Here is a 23,396-nt window from a genome sequence, read left to right on the forward strand (position 1 = left end):
TTGTAGATGCTCCATAACCCTGTCCACCTGCTCTGATGAGGCGAACAGGAATCGCCGGAAATCAACCTGATCGAGTACGATCGGGTTGATTGACACCCCCCTGCTGGCGGGCGCGAGTCTGCAGGGGGCGGCGTTGCATCAGCAGCTCTCCGCATTCAGCGATGTCTGTCGGACCTGATCCGCACTGTTGGATCAGGTCCGACAGACATATGATAAATAGGGCCCTTGGACTCTGATGACAGTTGTACACCAAGTATGAACATAGTTTAAAAATTCCTCTTGTTATAAGGAAAAAAGAGAATAAAAAAGTAAAAAATTTGCTTTCCCTTTTTTTTTTTTTTTAGGTTGTTCTAATTAAAAATTAAATGTTCAATGCTACTACTACCCCTGGCTTATTATTGGTATTTTGACCTTGTTCTGTGATTTTATAATTGTTTTATCGATAATACAGCATTTGAAGGATGTTCTGCCTATCCTTCCCTTTTCCCTATCCTTCCTCACAACCTTTATCTTAGGAAGTTAATCTGCATAACCTTTATCAGTAAAGGTACCAGATCAAAATGCCTCCTTCTCCACCCCTCTTCCTCCTTTAGCCGACTAATTTCCCCTAACGCCTTCTCATAATACGTTCTCCCTTTGCCCCTCCTTTTTCTCGCTCACTCTCTCTCCTTTCCCCCTCCCAATTCAAATGTCCCCACGTAGGAATCGCACACAGGCACTATCTGTGGAGCTGATCTCCATTAATGTTAATGGATTTAATTTTCCTGGAAAGCACTCTAAAGCCCTGAGAGACTTAAAGAAGCTTGGTGGTGACATTGTTTATATATAGGAGATGCATTTCCCTAGAACTAAGGAGCCATAATGGTTCCATTGTCACTTCTCTACTGCTTATTTTGCATCTGGCCCAGCTAAACAAAATGGGGTGGGAATTCTCCTCCGCTCTAGTTTGCCTTTCCAGCTGACGCAGTCAGTGAGGGACCCAGAAGGTAGGTTTCCGATCCTGGTTGGCTCACTCTTTGGCAGACCAATCACCTTGGCCAATCTGTATTTCCCCAATCAATCTCAGTCTGCCTTCTTCCGGAATTTTGTGAAGAAACTTCAGGAGGTACAAAAAGGTATCTTATTTTTGTGAGGTGATTTTAATGCCTCATTGAATCCTAGTCTGGACACCTCGGATGGCATTTTCAGCACTCCCCTTAAAATTGTCAAGCAACTGATTGGTTTTACACGACATATAATGTACATTGCATCCCACTAGTAGGGACTAAACATTTTATTCCCACCCACACAGGAAATATACACTGATTGATTACTTGTTTACAGATCCTGCAGGCTTTTCCATGACCTCGGAGAGCAGGATCAGGTCAATAACCTGGTCTGATCACGCCCCAGTAAGTTGCTCGATCTTATGGCCCAATATCCCAGTCACACCCTACGTGTGGAAGTTAGATGACACTCTACTAAACATCCCTCTCCTTAGGTCAGAACTTCACAAGCCACTTGAGGAATACTTCCACATGTAGTAATGTAACATAATGTAGATGAGACCATACACTGCACCACTACTTAGGAGGCCCACAATTATGTCCTCTGTGGGGAACTAATGAGGTACAGGGCAAAGCTCTCTAGGAAAGGAAAAGAACAGTACAATGCACTCTTAAACCTAGTAACCCAACACAAACACGCTTATAAAGAAAATCCCAAAGACGAATCCTTGCAAGAGGATTTAAATCAGAGTAGGAAAAGCCTCTTGTACTTTTTTCAGGAAGAGCACCAAAAAAAAGCCATGTTTCCTCGACAACAGTATTATGAACAGGGGGATAGAGAAGGAAAATTGTTAGCGGGAGCCATAGCATGTAATAAACTTAAATCTCATGTTTCTGAGATTATTGATCATCATGGAGGCTAGTTGGGCTGATGGTGCATCAATAGCTGAAGTGTTTGGGAATTTTTATCAATCATTGTATAATATTCATGATCCAGACCAAAGGGAGGAAAGGGACATTTCTTGACCCCCATCTGAGCAGGAGATCCGCAATTATCTATCCGGCGTGTCAATGCCAACCCTGACTAGGGAGGATAGGGACTTCTTGGAGTCACCCATTACTTTGAATGAGATCCTAACGGCTATTAAAGAGATACCAGCAGGCAAAAGCCCAGGGCCGGATGGCTTTTGGTGCTAAATACTAGAAGGTCTTTTCCGATATCCTGGCCCACAGCTGCTTCTCATCTTCATTCAGTTGTCTAAGACTCCAACCCTTCCTAGCCCGATGCTACAGGCCCACATCACGATGATACCTAAGCCAGATAGACCCACAAATAAACCGGAGAACTATAGACCAATGTCCCTGCTTAACTCAGAGATGTGAAGATTTTAGCAAAAGTACTAGCTGGGAGGTTAAACAAATTCTTAACCCAACTTGTCTCCACAGATCAGGTGGGCTTTATTCCTGCCAGAGAAGCTCGAGACAGCATGCTTAAAGTAATCCAGCTGATCTCCCATGCACATAATAAATGGATCCCCCTGACACAGAGAAGGCGTTTGACCGGGTTAACTGGTCATTCATGTGCCTCACTCTGAACAAGTTGGGATTTGGACCTAATTTTGTAAACCGCATGTTCTTACTTTACTCTACACCAAATGCTAAAGTTCAAGAGAGTTTAAAATTAACAATGGAACTAGGCAGGGCTGCCCTTGTCTCCACTTCTCTTTGCTCTCACAATAGAAGTGCTAGCTTGCAAAATTCGGGCCAATCTGAGAATTAAGGGTATCACAGTTAGGAATACAGAACACAAATTGGCAATGTATGCCGATAATATTCTTCTGACAATTTCTGACACAATTCCTTCACTTCAGGCTTCTATGACCGAGTTCACAGAATATGGGGCAGTGTCAGACTTTTTGCTCAACCCAACCAAATCAGAGACTTTAAATATAACAGAACATACCAGGACATTTGACGTCCTTTGGCTTAATTGTCCGATCAAAATTGCTTCCCGAAATCTGAAGTATTTGGGGATCACCATCACGCCCAGTACAAAAAACATAGAACAAAATTATAAGCGTATTAAAGATGAGATTCTACGGGATTTAACAAATTTGAAAAATAAAAATATATCCTGATTCCTGGCTGGGAAGAATTTCAGTAATAAAAATGAATGTGCTTCCCAGAGTCTTATATATCCTGCAGACAATCCCAATCTCTACAGCAACACACCTCTTACAGCAGATATAGAAAGCAATAGAAGCGTACATATGGAATGGCATTAGACCCAGAATTGGCCGGAGAACCATTTATGTTCCAAGAGAGAGAGGAGGAGCGGGTGTTCCTCTTTTAGAGGAATACCGTAAAGCTATCAGTTTACAAAAACTAGTTGAGTGGTGTCACTGTCCCACTGTCCCTGACATGGGACAAATTGAGCCGAACAAAAGAATATATCTCCAGGCACCCCTCACTTGTTACACCGATATGTGAAAACCCAGACATAGGGATAGAATATATATGCGACATGTGTCCGGGCACTCATATACCCTCGTGGATTCCTCAATAACAAATGTTCTGAATCAAGGCCTGATTGGAAGCCAGGAGGAGCTGGTAGAGTGGGACAACCACATGTTTTCCTCGTAGTTCAGGGTAGCACAACTTCACCACTTTTACAATACACGCCAAAGTAAACCTTCGCTAAGCAGACAAAAAACACCATTTGAAGTCCTGTGTACTACCGCGCATACTCCAAAACATTTAATATCACTTCTGTACAGGTTACTTCTGGTTGAGAATGATTCTGTTTTGCCATCCTTTGTAAAAGCCTGGCAGAGAGAGCTGGGCATGGAACTTGGCACTAAAGAGTGGCTCAAAGTCTTTGAAAGATCCAAAAAATCATCTGTATCTGCAAAAATGCAGGAAATGCATTATAAATTCCTGAGTCGTTGGTATTTGACACCTCAGAGACTACAATATATATACAAATGCTTGTAGGGAGCGCTGGAGAGGCTGAGGAGGGAAAGGCTTGGTTCTCCACATTTGGTGGACGTGTCCACTGATTAGCCCCTTTTGGGAGACAGTTCTGGCTGAGCTGAGCGGAGTGCTGAAGACAATTCTCCCTCCCAATCCTAATTACCTAATATTTTATGAGTTCCCTAAAAAACTGACAGATATCAATCACCGCCTCCTCCTGTTGATGCTGAATGGAGCTAAGGTGCTTGTTCCCAAGTATTGGAAATCACAGCAAGTACCAAGTCTGCGGAAGTGGAAGACCAGGGTCAGTGATTTGCTTCAGCTGGAAAGGTATCATTACATGAAGACGGGCAGTATAGCAACACATGAAATGATGGTGCTAACATGGGAGGGTAAACAGTTTTAACTGATTCGCCAGGCTCTAGACTGGTGAGTCTCTCCTTCCTGCTTGGCACATTTAAGTAAAGGCCTTCCTAGTAGATTGCCCCAATGGGAGGGTGTCTATTTTATCTCCCTCCATCCTTACTGAACCACTCTCTGCTCTTCTTCTTTCCTTAATTCATCCTTCTTGTTCCCCGTACTCATTGTCCCTTGACTCCTCCTTACTGCAGTTAGGGGTGGCCACCCATAGATCTCCTGATTTCCCTGCTCAAGGTAGAAAAGTGAGCAGGAATCATCGTTACCTCTGTGCTACTGACTTGTATCTCGGGTGGTCCCCCATGATATATATATATATATATATATTAAGAATTACTGTCAATACCAATTATGTAGGATTTATTACTGTAAAATTACCATAACAAGCTCATATTGCTGACCTTCCATTCTTTTCCTCGTTAAAAGTATTTTTTGATGGACATTATTAATCTTTATATATGAGAATGAAGCTGTATGACATTACAAAGTACTCTGTTGTACCTTATTCTCCAATGAAGCTTGTTTGAAAAAAATAAAAATAAATACCCCCATAAAAAAACATGATGCTGACATTTCTTGTATAAATGTTTTGCACATATATACTTAGCGTTTTAACCAAATTTAGCACAAGTCCAATACTGAGTCCTACTGAGAAAACTACTTTCTATACAGTACATATACATAACATATAACCATTTGCAAAGCAGTCTTAAATCTTAAACTACTGAAAACATCAACTGTAACTGGTAAATGCAGCAACCATTTAATTTAAACATCAGTGCTTGGTGATATTTATTGTGCTTTGTAAATAAATAAATAAGAGAACAGACTGGCATGATAAAAGTGGGGCATATTCTCTTACTTTGAAACAAAGAATAGATAAAAAAATCTCCTCTTAAATTAAAGATCTGATTAAAAAGAGACTTTTTTTGTTATCCAGGCAAATTCCTTTCCTTGATTGTTAATCACAAAATGTTGAATACAAGTTATGTTGTGTGACAGAACTGCAGAGCAAAATTAACATCAACAGGTGATAAAAAAGAGGCAGATTATACACTATAGCTACTGCCAATTTAAAGGAATAGTATAGTCAAAATTTAACTTTTATGATTCAGATAGTGCATGCCATTTTAAGAAACTTTCTTATTTACTCCTATTATCAATTTTCCTTGATATCTTTATTTGAAATAACAAGAAATGTAAGCATAGGAGATGTCCAATTTTTGGTTCAGCACCTAGGTAGCCCTTTTTGATTGGTGTCTAAATGTAGCCACCAAACATCAAGCTCTACCAAGGTGCTGAACCAAAAATAGGCCGGCTTCTAAGCTTACATTCAAATAAAGATAGCAAAAGAATGAAGAAAAATTTATAATAGGAGTAAATTAGAAAGTTGCCTAAAATTGCCTGCTCTATCTGAATCAAGAAAGTTTAATTTTGACTAGACTATTCCTTTAAGAAAATGTAAATTTAAGTAGCTTCAACTTTATTTTGCAAAGCTCCAATAGCCCCTACATTAATCCGGTCCCTGGCACTGCTGTCTGCCGTCACTTTTTAAAAAACAAAAAAGTGTCCCAGACTCCAGGCGTGTTAAGAAACATGTGGGCTGAGACACACCTCCTAAGATGGCCCGGGGCCCCCCTGCGCTCTATAATAGTGTGATCAGTTGAAATTAAACAAAACAGTGTCCCAGTTCCCTGCCGCACTACTAAAAAGGGGGCTGAAAGTAGAGCACTTTACAGCAATTTAGAAAAAAAAGTGCTCCAGAATCCTGGCTATTGGGGCTGCATAGCAGCTTCGTTAGTGTGGCCTGGGGGCCTGAGCCCCACTGCCCTGTGTTCTGTAGTAGCACACTCTGCCACTATACAAAATGTGCCCCAGACTCCAGGAAAATGACTGCATTAGTGTGGCCTGGGGCTAGGGACCACCGGGCCCCTTATGCCAGTAACCCCTTTCACCCCTGATGGCGGCCCTGGACAATATATATATATAAATATATATATATGTGTGTGTGTGTGTTTTTATGGGGTCAGGGTGGATTAAAAACAAAAGTAAATCTAACATAGTTTTTGACTAACACAGGAATCAATCAACTGACAATGAAATTGTGGATACAGTTATTGAATAGTACAAATCTAAACTTCTGCATTATTTCCCATCTGAATAGTGTAAATATGAACTTTTGAACCACTTTTCCATTTGTATTTGTTAAAGGGGCTGCTCGATTTGTGCATTGAAACTAATCCAAATGCTCAGCTACATATTGCAAAAGAAAAGAAAAAAACAAATCATCAAACATCAACAAAGTAATCATTATTAAACTATATGTTACAAAATAATTCTCTATCAAGAGCATGACATTTCTGGGGTTAACAATTGATCATTTGATAATTATTGGCATATCAACTGCAGCTGATGGACACTTTTCAATACTGATGTGACCTCAGACAGACATTTTCATTGTTTATCTGCTTCACATTTTTTATTATTGGTTCTGTGAAAAATCACCCCATACTTAACATGTGCCAGTCCTGTTTGGCTGATCGCAATCCAAATTCACAATTATGAACAACTTATTATCGAAAGTCTTTTTTTTTACTTTTTAAATTTCACATTGAAAATGAATTAAGATACCAACAATTTTCCAATAGTGTGATCAGTTGAAATTAAACAAAACAGTGTCCCAGTTCCCTGCCGCACTACTAAAAAGGGGGCTGAAAGTAGAGCACTTTACAGCAATTTAGAAAAAAAAGTGCTCCAGAATCCTGGCTATTGGGGCTGCATAGCAGCTTCGTTAGTGTGGCCTGGGGGCCTGAGCCCCACTGCCCTGTGTTCTGTAGTAGCACACTCTGCCACTATACAAAATGTGCCCCAGACTCCAGGAAAATGACTGCATTAGTGTGGCCTGGGGCTAGGGACCACCGGGCCCCTTATGCCAGTAACCCCTTTCACCCCTGATGGCGGCCCTGGACAATATATATATATAAATATATATATATGTGTGTGTGTGTGTTTTTATGGGGTCAGGGTGGATTAAAAACAAAAGTAAATCTAACATAGTTTTTGACTAACACAGGAATCAATCAACTGACAATGAAATTGTGGATACAGTTATTGAATGGTACAAATCTAAACTTCTGCATTATTTCCCATCTGAATAGTGTAAATATGAACTTTTGAACCACTTTTCCATTTGTATTTGTTAAAGGGGCTGCTCGATTTGTGCATTGAAACTAATCCAAATGCTCAGCTACATATTGCAAAAGAAAAGAAAAAAACAAATCATCAAACATCAACAAAGTAATCATTATTAAACTATATGTTACAAAATAATTCTCTATCAAGAGCATGACATTTCTGGGGTTAACAATTGATCATTTGATAATTATTGGCATATCAACTGCAGCTGATGGACACTTTTCAATACTGATGTGACCTCAGACAGACATTTTCATTGTTTATCTGCTTCACATTTTTTATTATTGGTTCTGTGAAAAATCACCCCATACTTAACATGTGCCAGTCCTGTTTGGCTGATCGCAATCCAAATTCACAATTATGAACAACTTATTATCGAAAGTCTTTTTTTTTACTTTTTAAATTTCACATTGAAAATGAATTAAGATACCAACAATTTTCCAATTATTAAAGGGTCAGTAAACACCAGCATTTTTGTTGTTTAAAAAGGTAGATAATCCCTTTATTATCCATTCCTCAATTTTGCATAACCAACACAGTTATAATAATATACTTTTTACCTCTGTGATTACCGAAGTTGAGACGTATTTGTCATTATTATGACAATACGATGGCAGCTAGTGGCTACAGGACAAGTTTTTAATGTATTGTAGAGGTCAATATAGGGGATATCTCTGACAGGTGATCACTGTTAACACAGTGGTCAGTGGAAAACCACCTGGGCATGTGAACCACTCCTTTGAAAGAGCATCCTTACCCCATTGTAGTGAATATTTTGGGTCGCAAACCTGCTATTTAAAGGGATATAAGCCACACTTTTTTATTTTTAATGGTTCAAATAGAGCATACTATTTTACATATTTTTTCAATTTACTTCAATTAGCAAATGTGCTTCATCCCTTTGGTATTCCCTGATGAATTAGCAGAATTGCATTACAGGAAGCTAGCTAAACACATTAGATGAACCAATGACAAGAGTCATATATGTGCAGCCACAAATTAGCAGCTAGCTCCCAGCAGTGGATTGCTGCTCCGGAGCCTGCATAGGTATTCTTTTCAACAAAGGATACAAACAGAACAAATCAGATTACATAATAGAGGTAAATTGGATAGTTGATTACCATTGTATGTTCTGTTTGAATCCCAAAATATATTTTGGAGTTTCATTTCTCTCTAATGGACCATGAGGCAACTCATTAGATTTGAAATCCCCTCTTTTATGTGAGGGGTATTGTGTGTATGTGTGCTGTATGCTGTCTTTAGTGAAAAGAGGCACCTTTGGGACCATTGCACACCATACAGAAAATACATTCACACTGGAAAGAGGAGTTCCGTCTTTTAAACTACCCCCGCGCCTTCCTCAAACATTTTACGGGCCTATACTTGATGAGAAGGTTTAAAGGAATGGATCAACATTACAGGGCATATTTATCAAAGCGTCAATCTCAGTGCATTCGCCGGCGTCAATACGCTCGCCAGACATCGTCAGACATCGCTGTCCATGAACAAGCACATTTCTCTAAAGCAAATCTTTTATTTTTCATCTGTTAATGTCCAAGAAATACATGTATACCTCAACAAACAATATCTCTTAGAAAGTTATTTGTATATTTATTTGTTATACAAAAAAAAATCTGTTATATGATACTTTCACATAAATTAATGTGTATTTGTTTTTCTAAAAGACATGATATGCTTTTATTTCATGGTTTTTTTTTTAATAAATGATTATCAATGCTAGAATTTGTACATATATCTTTGCACATAATTGTGTGTATATATATATATATATATATATATATATATATATATATATATATATACATATAAATATATATATATGTGTGTGTGTGTTATGTCAGAAATCTTTTGCAAACATATTTACATGTCCCTAAGTTCCTTTTTTTGTTCTAAACAATGTTGTCTATCATATCTCTGTGTTTATTTATACCACTATATGTATATAGTGTAAATGTATTGTTATTCTGAGCAGGAATAATTGTGAATATAACGTAATCAGGGTATCATATGTATTTATTTGCAATCAATGGATATTTTAAGAGCTGGGCCAGTTTTCTCTCTGTACCTGTGTAACCCCTATCGAGCAATTTCATTAGTTAGTGATAGTTTAAAATGTATATTTGAATCAGATTGGCTGATGTCATAAATCATGTGATTATGCATATTCCAATCAAAAGTGGTTGAAAAATTCACTAATGTGTGGGTTGTTTAGGACGGAGTCTGTGTCATAATTTGGGCGAAAAGTGTTGCGTCAAAATTGGTGCGAAGTAGCCAGCGATATAAAGCGGGCTGAAAAAAAAAAAATGGTGCAAAGTGCAGAGTGGGACTTGTATTATATGGCTTAATCGTGGTGCACATAGATTTTTCACAAAAAATAAAAAGGAAGTTAGCTATATTATGTTGCGTATTTCATTTTTATCTCTATATCTATTAGTGTTTGGAGCAAAACTTTTCAACAAATTTGGAGAAATAATATTGTCCCCTTGCTTTGTAATGAGAGACAATTTTCTAACATAATCCATAAGTAGTAAAGCATTTTTCATTTTTATCCCTATATCTATATACTAGTGCACCAAATGTGGAGCAATAATATTGTTTGATTTAGAAAGGGTATACAATTTTAATAGTGTGTCTAATTTACTTTTATTATGTAATATACTTCATTCTCTTGCAGCATCGGACCTAAGCTTTCTGTGTTTTCAAAAGAGGAAAAATGGTAACTTTAGCGCCAGTTGATTGTACCTAGTTGCCTTGGTGTAGTGACCCCTAGCTGTCACCAATGTGAATATATAAAAAATGTGTGTGTATAACCAAGGCGCCTGTCCTAATGGAGGCAAAGGTACTTCTAGTAAAAAAGTTTATTCAATACATATAAACATCTATTAACAATATTCATGGATCCATGCTAAAAACACTTAAAAAATACAGAAAATATTACAATATAAAATGAATGCAATACTGGATATACAATAAAATGTACAATAAAAATACTATAGAAAATATAATATATAATAAAAAAATATAATATATAATAAAAAACTGGGATAGTCCTTGGGATGTAAGTCCTCAACACAAGATCTTTCACTTAGTTGGGTAAATATTTGTATCCATTATAATGTAATAACTAAAATGGTGGTGACCTCTGATTCCAATGAGTGATAAACAAGTGGTAAAAAATAAAAATATGTGATTCACGTTATCCAAAGTGTTAAAAAATGTCCAATAAGAGTTGTATCCAAAACAATACAAAAAAATGTGTTTCAAAAAATAAAATGTATGTTTATCCTTGAAGTGTTAAGTGCAGAAAGCCAAAAACGCAAAAATGCAAAAGGGAAAAAATACAAAAAAATGTGAAAAATATGGAAGATAGATAGGAGATCTCCTGTTTAAAATGTTGTGACCAAACATAAACTTAAATGTGTTTCTTAAGTAACTCCTGAAGTGAGTATGTGAGTGTCCTATTTAAAAAGGCATGATTTGTTCCCACAAATAAATATCACAGTGACCTTTAAGGTTGAAGGTAAAATAAAAAGTTCCCAATATCAAATATCGATAATCCTCCTGTGAAAGAAAGATATAATAGTGTAGATAGTTTTGAATAGATTAAAACAATAAAACAAGGCTTACCAGTGCTAGGGTCTACGTGTTTCGGCCCGTAATAGGCCTTTATCAAGACTCTTGGGAACTTTTTATTTTACCTTCAACCTTAAAGGTCACTGTGATATTTATTTGTGGGAACAAATCATGCCTTTTTAAATAGGACACTCACATACTCACTTCAGGAGTTACTTAAGAAACACATTTAAGTTTACGTTTGGTCACAACATTTTAAACAGGAGATCTCCTATCTATCGTCCATATTTTTCAAAATGTTTTGTATTTTTTTTCTTTTTGCGTTTTTGTGTTTTTGGCTTTCTGCACTTACCACTTCAAGGATAAACATACATTTTATTTTGTATTTTTTTTTATTGTTTTGGATTGTTTTGGATACAACTCTTATTGGACATTTTTGAACACTTTGGATAACATGAATCACATATTTTTATTTTTTACCACTTGTTTATCACTCATGGAATCGGAGTTATTACATTATAATGGATACAAATATTTACCCAACTAAGTGAAAGATCTTGTGTTGAGGACTTACATTTATTATATATTATATTTTCTATTGTATTTTTTATTGTACATTTTATTGTATATCCAGTATTGCATTAATTTTATATTGTAATATTTTCTGTATTTTGTAAGTGTTTTTAGCATGAATCCATGAATATTGTTAATAGATGGTTATATGTATTGATCAAATGTTTTTACTAGAAGTACCTTTCTGTGTTTTCAGACTCCCATTGATTTCTATGGCATACGCGGTCTCAAGGGTGGCGGATTGAAAACTAGGTATGCTGCATCGGAATAGACGCAAGCATACCTGTTAAATGTTTGATAAATTTGGAAAAGGGTCAAATAGAGTCGAATCTGAATTCAAAACATCTGTAATGACGCAAGCATCAATCTGTGTCAGATTGAGATCGCGGGAGCGTATATTATGTCACAAATTTCAATATTTGCCGATATTGTCGCTTTGATAACTATGGTGGATCAATCTCGCAACAAATACGAAGCGGGATTCAAGTGTATTTTTAGTTGATGCTTTGATAAATATGCCCCAAAGGCCTTGTAATTGTTATACCCCTAAAAAGCCATGTTGCTTGTTGTCAGTGATGCACATTTTTTTTCTCTGTTACACAGCTCTATGACGAACCATGCAGCACATAATGGTTTTGTGTTGTTTTTGGTAAGTAATGATTTCAAGCTTCAGGGTCAGATGCATTTTTTAGATTTCAGCAGAAATCATTATCTGCTGAAAACAAGAGAAGGGTTGTGGTTGGCCCCTTGATTAGGTACATCAGGGGAGTAGTAGAAATTCATGTAGCTAAAGCACCCCAATATTTCTTATTTACCTGTAGGGCTCAAGTAAGGCAATACAATGATAACTTCAAAAAAACATAGATGTTAAAAAATGTATTGCTAAAAAAATATTTTTTTTTTATGCTCCGCCCCAATGCTGTATGACATCCCCCAGCTGTGGGCTTTGATACTCCAGTGTGTCCCTGTTTAATAATCACTTGGCTATGTGTTTCATTTAGTTTATAAACCTTTAATAAATGACACATAATATAATTTTACCTTCACTTGTAGATTCCATTCTTGAAGCCGTGTTAACTGTATCTCCGAATAAACAATAACGAGGCATTTTTGTGCCCACAACGCCAGCAACTACAGGACCTATAGAAGCAGAATAAAAAGAAATTGTTGAAACAATTTAAAGGAATTGAAAGTTATAATTAAAAGTGTACTACACCATTATATAATTTGTTTCATTCTCTTGGTATCCTTTGCTTAGAGAAGCAATGCTAGATACGGATTGGCGGCTGCATAAATATGCCACTTGTCATTGACTTAACAGATGTGTTCAGCTAGCTCCCAGTAGTGTATTGCTGCTCCTTCAAAAAAGGATACCAAAATAATTAATCAAATTTGTTAAAAGAAGTAAATTTGAAATTTCTTTACAATTGTATTCTCTATCTGTATCATGACCTATAATTTTGTGGTTTTATGTCCCTTAAAGAACTGAGTAAACAGGGAAATTAACAATATTGTATAATTGTATAAAAACACCAGTAAGAGTATTAACTTCAAAATACACACAAGACAGATGTAAATACAGATTAGACATGTGCAATTTTTTTTAATTTCGGTTCGGATCGATTCGAATTCGGAAAAATTTGAATCAATTCGGTTCGGATTTGTTTCGGATTCATTCGGATTCGAATAAATTTGGTTCGGATTTGTTTCAGATTCATTCGGATTTGAATAAATTCGTCTGGATTCGGTTCGATTCGTGTTAGGTGGGATTAGACTAGTATTATGTACTGTACATTAGGTGTAACCCATAGCAGAGTGATATAACCTAATATACTGTACAATACTAGTGTAATCCATGGCCATCCGAATCTACCGAATAAATCCGAATAAATCCGAATAAATCCGAATAAATCCGGAGTAATTCTGATTTATTCAGTAGATTCGGCACTATTTTAATTCGGAGATTCGGTTCGATCCGAATCTCCAAATTTGCCGAATTTTCTGAATTTCCGAATCGAACCGAACCGAATCGCACATGTCTAATACAGATGTAAAGATCTATCACATTCAAATTAATGATACAATCATATGCAAGTAACATGCATCTTGGTGACCACTGAGAAATACTTCATCCTTGTATGTTCTCCATTTTTAACTAGAGATGTGAGTGGTATTAGAGGAATAGATGGGGATCAGAACAGCAAAATGTCCCACAAATCTGATACAGTAGAATTGTATAATCATCACGTACATAATAAAAAGACAATGCAATAACACTTACTATGAATTTTAAATAAGCAGTAGATTTGTTTCTGAATTTTTTTAACATTTACTGCAATTTTTCCTTGTATCATGTGACAGTCATCAGCCAATCATAGACGCATATATACACTGCAAACTTTTGCACATGTTGAGTAGTAGCTGGGGCCTCAGAAAGTGTGCATATAAGGAGACTGTGCACAGTTTGATAATGGAAGCGATTTGGAAAGTCCTGTAAAACTGCATGCTCTATCTGAATTGTGAAATCTTTATTTTTACTTTAGTGTCCTTTTAATATGTGGAGCAGATATGACCCCAAATCAATTGGCCTGACTGGTTGAAGTAAAGGCTGAGTTATCAACAGTAAGTGACTTATTTGTAGCTTTTAGATAACAAGAAGAAAAGACAGAGCTCAATTCCAGAGATTCTGAGTTTTCAGTAGTGAGAGGTAATCTAGGCTGAGATGCTACATAGGCAATTGGGGGCAAGCGTGAGCAAGGAAACGGAGGTAGAATTCAGTGTCATGAGCATACAGATAAAACCCATATGACTTTTTAAGTAATATGTATATCTTAGAGGAGAAAAGGGAGAGAGCTGATACGATTAAAAAAGCATTTAATAAAGCTGAATATGAACGTATTTTTCAGAAAAGAGAGAGGCACCAGAAACAAGGGGTCATGATCTCAAGATGGTGGTAGTAGGTTCAGGAGTAATTTGTAGAAGCACTTCTTCACAGAAATGTTGGTTGGTCCATGGAAAAGAACACCAATACTGTACAGGTGTTACAGTCAAGTTATATATGAGAATTAAATAATGTCTGTGATATAGATCAGGATATCCAAAGAGTGAATCAAACTTACACTTCAGCAAGAAATATGGTCTGATTCAATAGACCATTTAGTTCTTAGATGCCCTCAGAATACATATTTCTATGTACGAGGCCTTTGTGGGAAACTGCAGTCATTTAAAAATATAGAACACTTATACACAATTATATAATATAATAATAAATAAAATAAACCACAGATTGTACCATTGAGCTCTGTAACTCAATACATGTTAAAGGGACAGGAAACCCAAAACTTTTCTTTCATGATTCTGATAGAGAATACAATTTTAAACAACTTTCTAATTTACTTCTATTAAACAATTTGTTTCATTCTCTTGGTATCATTTGTTGAATGAGCATCAATGCACTACTGGTTGCTGACGGAACAAATGGGTGAGCCAATGACAATCGGTATATGTATGCAGCCACCAATCAGCAGCGACCACCTAGGCTCTTTGCTGCTCCTGAGCTTATCTAGATAAAGCTTTCAGCAAAGGATAACAAGAGAAGGAAGCAAATGAAATAATAGAAGTAAATTGGAAAGTTGTTTAAAATTGTATTCTCTATCTGAATCATCAAATAATTTTTTGGGGTTTCATGTCCCTTTAAGTAACTTAATAAAATTGTATTTCTGTTTTATCCACTTAGCAAATTAAATACGTTTGTTGCAAAGCTGATTAAAAGTTCCTTTGAATGGATAAAAACCTACCTGAATGAATGCCAGCTCGAATCTTTAACTGTGTATTGGGTTTGTGAGGAATTCGAAAAGTCTTGCAAACAGCAACTAAATCTAGGGCCATGCTTGCTATTTCACTCACATGTTTTATACCATTTTCTTTTGGGACTCCAGAAACGACCATATCTTAAAACAAAAAAAGAAATGCAGAAAATCAAAAACAGAAAGTAAGATGATTTTCAAATTCACCTGCAAGGGGTTAAATATTCCATGTGATCACCAACGTCACCATCATTCTGCTACAGAGCCTGTAGTAAGCAGTTACAGCAGAAGCCGCAGGATGATGGTGAGTCACAGCCAGGAAAGCTTCCGCGTATAAGAAACTATGGGCTACATTTTACAAGCTGCAAATGCAGTTTTGGAACAGACCATTGCTTCTTAACCTACTACGCCAACTCTAAAGTGGTGTTTCTCAACCCCCCTGACTTCTGCGACTGTGGTGATTGACAGCCAATGCTCCAGCACGATTGGCTGAACTCAGCTTTTGTCCATCTGGCCGTTAGCAAACGGAACCCTATGTGTCCACAATGTATATGCAATTAAGAACACACATAACTCATTAAAATGACAATTAACTTTAATCTGATTGGCCGCATGTTTTCTAGTAGCCACAACTTTATTTAAAGGACTATCTTTGATGAGCTCATTTAAAAACAAACAAAAAAACATCTGTGTAAAAGAATCTTTGTTTTGAATATAAAATAATATTTACTTGGAATAACATTATCTTTAGTATTCAAATGTGTTTTATTATATATTTTTATAAACTTTTATAACGCTTTAAACAGACCCTCCAAAATCATGTTGCACAATAACATATTTGTAAAATAAATAAGACACACAAGCTGGATAGTACATTTTAAAAAAAGAAGATTACATAATCTTTGATGATGCTAAATCAATAGCAGTGAAATATTGTGAGAAAAGTGTTACATAGGAAATATTACTCTTTTAGTGGTTAAAATAGCTTATCAGCATATTTTTTAATTACAAAACTTTTTAATTTTAATTACCTTCTGCAATAAGTTCTTCAACTAAAATAAAGACTTTATTTATAGTTCATATTGCTTTGATTTCATATTTTGCTTTACAATAAAAAAAATAGAAATATTTATGCTGATTCTTGAAAATTTCACAATATCAATGAAATAAAGAAAATAAATGCTTCAACAGCTAATAAGACACATTTAATAGACAGTATGCACAATTACTACACTTAATAACAAAATGTATGCTTACCTGATACATTTCTTTCTTTCTGTGCATGGAGAGTCCACAAAACATTCTAATTACTTGTGGGATATTCACTTTTGGCCAGCAGGAGGAGGCAAAGAGCACTTCCCTTACCCATAACCCCCAGTCATTCAGCCGAAGGGAAATGGAAAAAGAAGATAACACAAGGGTATAGAGGTGCCTGAGGACTATACAAAAAAACTGCGGTCTTAATTTGAATAAGGACTCTCCATGCCCGGAAATAAATAAATTTATCAGGTAAGCATACATTTTGTTTTCTTTCCTATGGCATGGAGAGTCCACAAAACATTCTAATTACTAGTGGGACCCAATACCCAAGCTAGAGGACCCAGAATAAATAGGGAGGGAGAACAAGACAGGTGGACCTAAACTAAAGGCACCACCGCTTGAAGAACCTTTCTCCCAACAGAAGCCTCAGCTGAGGAAAAATTATTAAATTTGTAGCATTTGGAAAATCTATGTATAGAGGACCAAGTGGTCGCCTTGCAGATTTGCTCCACAGAAGCATCATTTTTGAAAGCCCATGAAGATGAAACAGCTCTAGTGGAATGAGCCGTAATTCTCTCAGGAGGCTGCTGTCCAGCTGTCTCATAAACTAAACGGATAACACTTCTCAAACAGAGAGAAAGAGTGGTAGAAGTGGCCTTCTAACCCCTACGCTTACCACAAAACAACAAACAGGGCAGAAGTCTTCCTGAAAATCCTAGACACTGTTCCTCTAGAGGAACTGGAACAATCACTTCCAGGGATGATAGGTCCTTTACTCAGTTTAAGAAGGCCTCTCTCTTTATCTGGTTCACAGATAACCTTGACAGGTGGAACCTGCCCATGGGAGGACAAGATTTGAATCCTATTCTGTAACTGTGGAATACTATATCTATGGCCCAAGGATCTGGAACATCGTGTATCTAAGCCTTCTGAAAAAAAAAAGCCTGCCCCCCCACTTAATCCACTACAGGATGGGGGGCAGACCCTTCATGTTGATTTAGAATCAACGGAAGGCTCCTTGGCTTGCTTCCCCCTATTCCAAGGCTGACTGGACCTCCAAGAAGACTTGGATTGATCCGACTTGGAAGAGGAAGACTTCTGTCCCTTAAAGTTATGAAAAGAACAAAAATTAGAATTCTGGCAACCCTTAGGTCTATTCTTTTTATCTTGAGGTAGGAAAGAACCCTTTCCACCTGTAATGCCAGAAATAATTTCTGCCAGACCTGGTCCAAACAAGGGTTTACCCTTATAAGGCAGATAGAAAAGCTTGGACTTGGATGTAACATCTGCAGACCAAGATTTTAACCACAGAGCTCTGCAAGCTAAAACAGTAAACCCAGAAATCTTAGCAACCAGCCTAAGAACTTGCATGTTGGCATCACAAATAAAGGTATGAGAGCCTTGATCCTGTCTTGGATCTCCTCTATAGTAGCATCTTCTAGGATAAGATTAGATAAGTAATCGCACCAATAAGATGCTACTCCCCGCAACTGTAGCAATACTAGTAACAGGTTGCCACTGTAATCCCTGATGAATGTAAATCTTCTTCAAAAAAGCCTAAAGCTTCTTATCCATAGGATCCTTGAAATAACAACTATCTTCAATAGGAATAGTAGTTCTCTTAGCCAGAGTAGAGATAGCTCCCTCTACCTTGGGCACTGTGCGCCACAAATAAGGAATAGCATTAGCAGCAGGAAACATCTTTTTAAAAACAGGGGATAGGAAAAAATGAATCCCTGGTTTATCCCATTCCTGAGTTATAATATCTGCCATACAGTCTGGAACTGGAAATACTTCCACAGATGAGGGTACATCATATACCCTATTAAGCTTACTAGACCTCTTTGGATTCTCCGCAACAGATGCGTTGGATTCTTCCAAAGTAGCAAGAACCTCCTTCAAAAGAAGTTAAAGGTGTTCTAAATTAAATCTGAAATAAATCTCCTCTGAATCTGCAGAATTGGTCACTTCAGTATCAAAATCTGACAATTCCCGCTCAAAATTCACTGAAGAATCATCCTCATCAGATAAATGAGACAAACTGACTAACGCAGCCTTAGCGGAGTCAGCCTTACTAATTCAATATGTTTAGATTCCCTCTTACGCTTACCAGAAACTTTTGGAAAAGCTGATAAAGCTGCAGAAACAGCAGTAATCTGCACAGCGAAATACCTCGGTTAAAAAAACACCTCCAGGAGGTTGAGAGGAACAGCAGGGCACTGCATGTGAAGCTTGGGAAGCTTCAGGTGACACCTGAGGCGTAGCTAGGATAACACTATCCTGAGAGAAAGGAGGCTCAGGGAGAGACATCTTATCTTTAAACTATAAAAAGGGACATGAAACCCCAAAAATTTCTTTCATGATTCAGATAGGGAATACATTTTTAAACAACTTTCCAATTTACTTCTATTATTTAATTTGCTTCTTTCTCTTGTTAACCTTTTGCTGAAATGTTTTTATAGGCAAGCTCAGGAGCAGCAAAGAACCTAGGTTCCAGCTGCTAATTGGTGGCTGAATATATATACAGATTGTCATTGTCTCACCCATGTGAGCAGTTAGAAACCAGTAGTGCATTGCTGTTACTTCAGCAAATAATACCAAGAAATAAAATAAATTAGATAATAGAAGTAAATTAGAAAGTTGTTTAAAATTTTATTCTCTATCTGAATCATGAAAGAAAATTTTGGGGTTTCATGTCCCTTTAAAGTAGTATTTAGACATGAAGAGCAAAACTGTACAGGAGGGATTATTTTAGCCTCCAAACACAATAAACATTTTTCAAATTAATCAACTTCAGCATTAGTGTCCATAATTGGGTATCAGTTCCTAACAATTAACACAAATTTTAAATGACAAATTATTTTTTTTATATGAAACAATAAAACATAAATAAGCACCTAAAACCCTCAGCTCTGCTGAGGTCTTACTCCTCCAGAAGTTGCTATCCCACTAGCACAGAAAACCGGACACACCCGGTAGCAAAATACACCTCCTTGTTACCAGAACAGCCCAAATCCACTTGCAACTGTTGACAGAGGAAATTGCTACCTCCACACTTGCAGCGGCAAACTCCGATCTGAACAGAGAAGCCGAAAACCGGAAGTCCTGAGGAGTTGTCACGTTACCGCTAAAAAATAAATAAAAATTGCGCCAAACAAAAACAGTGCAAAAACCGACAGCAGCACTGATTGGGCCAAATGAGCTGAGCTGAAAAGCAATTGCAAAAAGTAAAAAGTAGAACAAACACCTGTCAAACACTTCATACACTCTCCATCTCTGAGCCCCAATAAAATACGATGCCTCTTTTCACATAAAAGCAGTGCCCCTAAAACAGATTCAAATACTTTCTGTTTTCTGAGGTGTGGCAGCTTCTCCATTTCTACCAGGGGCCTATAGAAAAGAAAGAACAGAGTAATCAACCCTGGCTTTCTATAATAGGGGTAGCAATAATGTTAGAAGTTTAAGCAAAGACCACCTCGCCGTCTTCTAACTGCTAATAGCCATCATTACTCTTACTAAAGAAATTGACATGGACACAGCATAGCCCCAATCCTTGCTTGCAGGGAAAAGTACCCATTAAAAAGATTAAAATCTTCAGACACTATCTTCGCCATCCTCCAGTGATCAAGGCAAAGAGAACTGGGGGTTATGGGTAAGGGATGTGATACTTAACAGCTCTGCTGGGGTGTTCTTTGCCTCCTCCTACTGGCCAGGAGTGAATTTCCCACTAGTAATTAGAATGTTTTGTGGACTCTCCATGCCATAGGAAAGAAATATCTTTAAATGGATATAGAATTCCCAAAGGATTACCTGCAACTTTAGAAATGTACATGTAATTTGCTTTGGATTATAAATAAATAAAAAAAAGAGGCCTAGCATTACAACCAATGTAAAGTCTTATCCAGATAGATAAACCTTATTGGGTAAATGGTCCATTGGTATGGAAGATCATGAGTCTATTGTGAGTCTGTTTAAAGTGACAGTAAAGTCGAAATTAAATTTTCATGATTCAGATAGGGTATGCAGTTTTTAAACAACTTTCCAATTTACTGTTATCATCAAATTTGCTTTGCTCTCTTGAAAGTCTTTGTTGAAGACTAAACCTAGCTAGGCTCGGCTGGTGAAAAGCATAATCCGAGAGGAGGCCGGAAGGGGAGGAGCTAGCAGCAACGTGGGACGCTAGTACCAAGCTCAGGGGAGTTGGGCTCTATCGATCTACCCCACCTGTGTTATTCCTTGGCCGGTGAAGACACGCACTGGTCTGGATACATTACAGCAGATGCCGGCAGCCTGGAAGCAGATAGACTCAGGAGCAGAGTCGTGACGCCAAGGGGCGTTTTGGTACAACATCCCCACATACCTAAAGCACAAGGAAAGATAGCAGCCTGCCCGTTGATACCCTGATTGGCGGTGCTCGGAGGCGGAGTGGAGTCGTCGGAGTTGACTGAGCAGACCTGTGCTGTGAGCCTGGAGGTGCCTGAGATTGACAGCCTTGCCACATACCAAAATATCAGGACAGTAGCTGGCCCGGTGGTATTCTGTCTGGTGCTTTCTGACAGGGGAGCGGAGGTGAAGGAGCAGGCTGAGGCTGAGGCTGCAATCGCAGAGGTGTCTGAGATCAACGGCCTCCCTATATATCACTCCTGGATGATTCCCCCCCTACAGAAAAATGGCAACGTAAAAATCCTGGCAGCATGACATAGGAACTGGCTGATTGAGACCGGGCTTAATTGACGAGGCACTGAATTTTTACACAGAAGGATCAGCGGAAGAAGCAGGTACCACGGGCAAGGCTCGTTTTCTGTCTCTTTACCTTTTTCTATTGTAAGAACTGTAAATCCCTAACCTCACAAAATCTTGGACTGCCTGGAAATCAGACCTTGACACTGAGCTGGAAATAAAGGTTAAAGTGGACCGGGATAAAGGGGAAGACTGACTTTTATTGTCTGGTAGAAAGCTACCAGAAAGCTACCCAAAAAACTCCCCATAGACTGTTTAAGTGATCCCTACAGTAGATGTGGTTAAGTGAATCCTAACAGGGAAGGGCTGAGGGCTCAAAGTTTACAAAGTGTCTAAGTTTGGCATTTCCCTACAACGTACAAGCTGGTAGCCCAATCTGCAATTATAATATTGTCACCAAACTAGAAACAATTGATAGAGTGTATGACTGTGTAAGTAAGAGCAAAAGTATCACTTCCTTAAGCGGATAGGAGGGGTGTGGGGGAAGAAAAGTGTTACCTCCAGCAGGAAATTTATCCCTGGAAATAGCTCTATTCTGTCTACAGGAAGGATACGCTGTTTGAACTGGGCTTGAACTAACACAACTACCTATCAGTTCTAAAAACCCTTGAACAAAGACTGCAATGTATAACTGTGGATTCTATTGCTTGAGCCCTATAATCTGAATGTGATATGGTTAAAGGGACACTGTACCTAAAATTTTTCTTTTGTGATTCAGATAGAGCATGTAATTTTAAGCAACTTTCTAATTTACTCCTATTATCAATTTTTCTTTGTTCTCTTGCTATCTTTATATGAAAAAGAAGGCATCTAAGCTTTTTTTCTTGGTTCAGCACTCTTGACAGCAGTTTTTTATTGGTGGATGAATTTATCCACCAATCAGCAAGGACAACCTAGGTTGTTCACCAAAAATGGGCCGGCATCTAAACTTACATTCTTGCATTTCAAATAAAGATACTCAGGCCTAGATTTGGAGTTCGGCGGTAGCCGTCAAAACCAGCGTTAGAGGCTCCTAACGCTGGTTTTGGCCGCCCGCTGGTATTTGGAGTCAGTGATTAAAGGGTCTAACGCTCACTTTTCAGCCGCGACTTTTCCATACCGCAGATCCCCCTACGCCATTTGCGTAGCCTATCTTTTCAATGGGATCTTTCTAACGCTGGTATTTAGAGTCGTTTCTGAAGTGAGCGTTAGAGCTCTAACGACAAGATTCCAGCCGCCTGAAAATAGCAGGAGTTAAGAGCTTTCTGGCTAACGCCGGTTTATAAAGCTCTTAACTACTGTACCCTAAAGTACACTAACACCCATAAACTACCTATGTACCCCTAAACCGAGGTCCCCCCACACCGCCGCCACTCGATTAAATTTTTTAACCCCTAATCTGCCGACCGCCACCTACGTTATATTTATGTACCCCTAATCTGCTGCCCCTAACCCCGCCGACCCCTGTATTACATTTATTAACCCCTAACTTGCCCCCCACAACGTCGCCGCCAGCTACTTAAAATAATTAACCCCTAATCTTCCGACCGCAAATCGCCGCCACCTACGTTATCCCTATGTACCCCTAATCTGCTGCCCCTAACATCGCCGACCCCTATATTATATTTATTAACCCCTAATCTGCCCCCCTCAACGTCGCCGACACCTGCCTACACTTATTAACCCCTAATCTGCCGAGCGGACCTGAGCGCTACTATAATAAATGTATTAACCCCTAATCCGCCTCACTAACCCTATCATAAATAGTATTAACCCCTAATCTGCCCTCCCTAACATCGCCGACACCTAACTTCAATTATTAACCCCTAATCTGCCGACCGGAGCTCACCGCTATTCTAATAAATGTATTAAC

The 23,396-nt window shown here is 38.0% G+C and overlaps 1 protein-coding gene across 1 annotated transcript in view; it reads right to left on the bottom strand.

Moving 5' to 3' along the window:
* LOC128647217 (atrial natriuretic peptide receptor 1-like) overlaps positions 1 to 23,396 on the bottom strand; it is a 298,027-nt gene that overhangs the window by 39,938 nt on the left and 234,693 nt on the right. Inside the window, 2 exon segments of the mRNA XM_053700003.1 lie at positions 12,780 to 12,878; positions 15,536 to 15,688. Coding sequence (XP_053555978.1) covers positions 12,780 to 12,878; positions 15,536 to 15,688 — 252 coding nt within the window.

This window comes from Bombina bombina, chromosome 2, assembly GCF_027579735.1.
Source record: "Bombina bombina isolate aBomBom1 chromosome 2, aBomBom1.pri, whole genome shotgun sequence".
Lineage (NCBI taxonomy): Eukaryota > Metazoa > Chordata > Amphibia > Anura > Bombinatoridae > Bombina > Bombina bombina.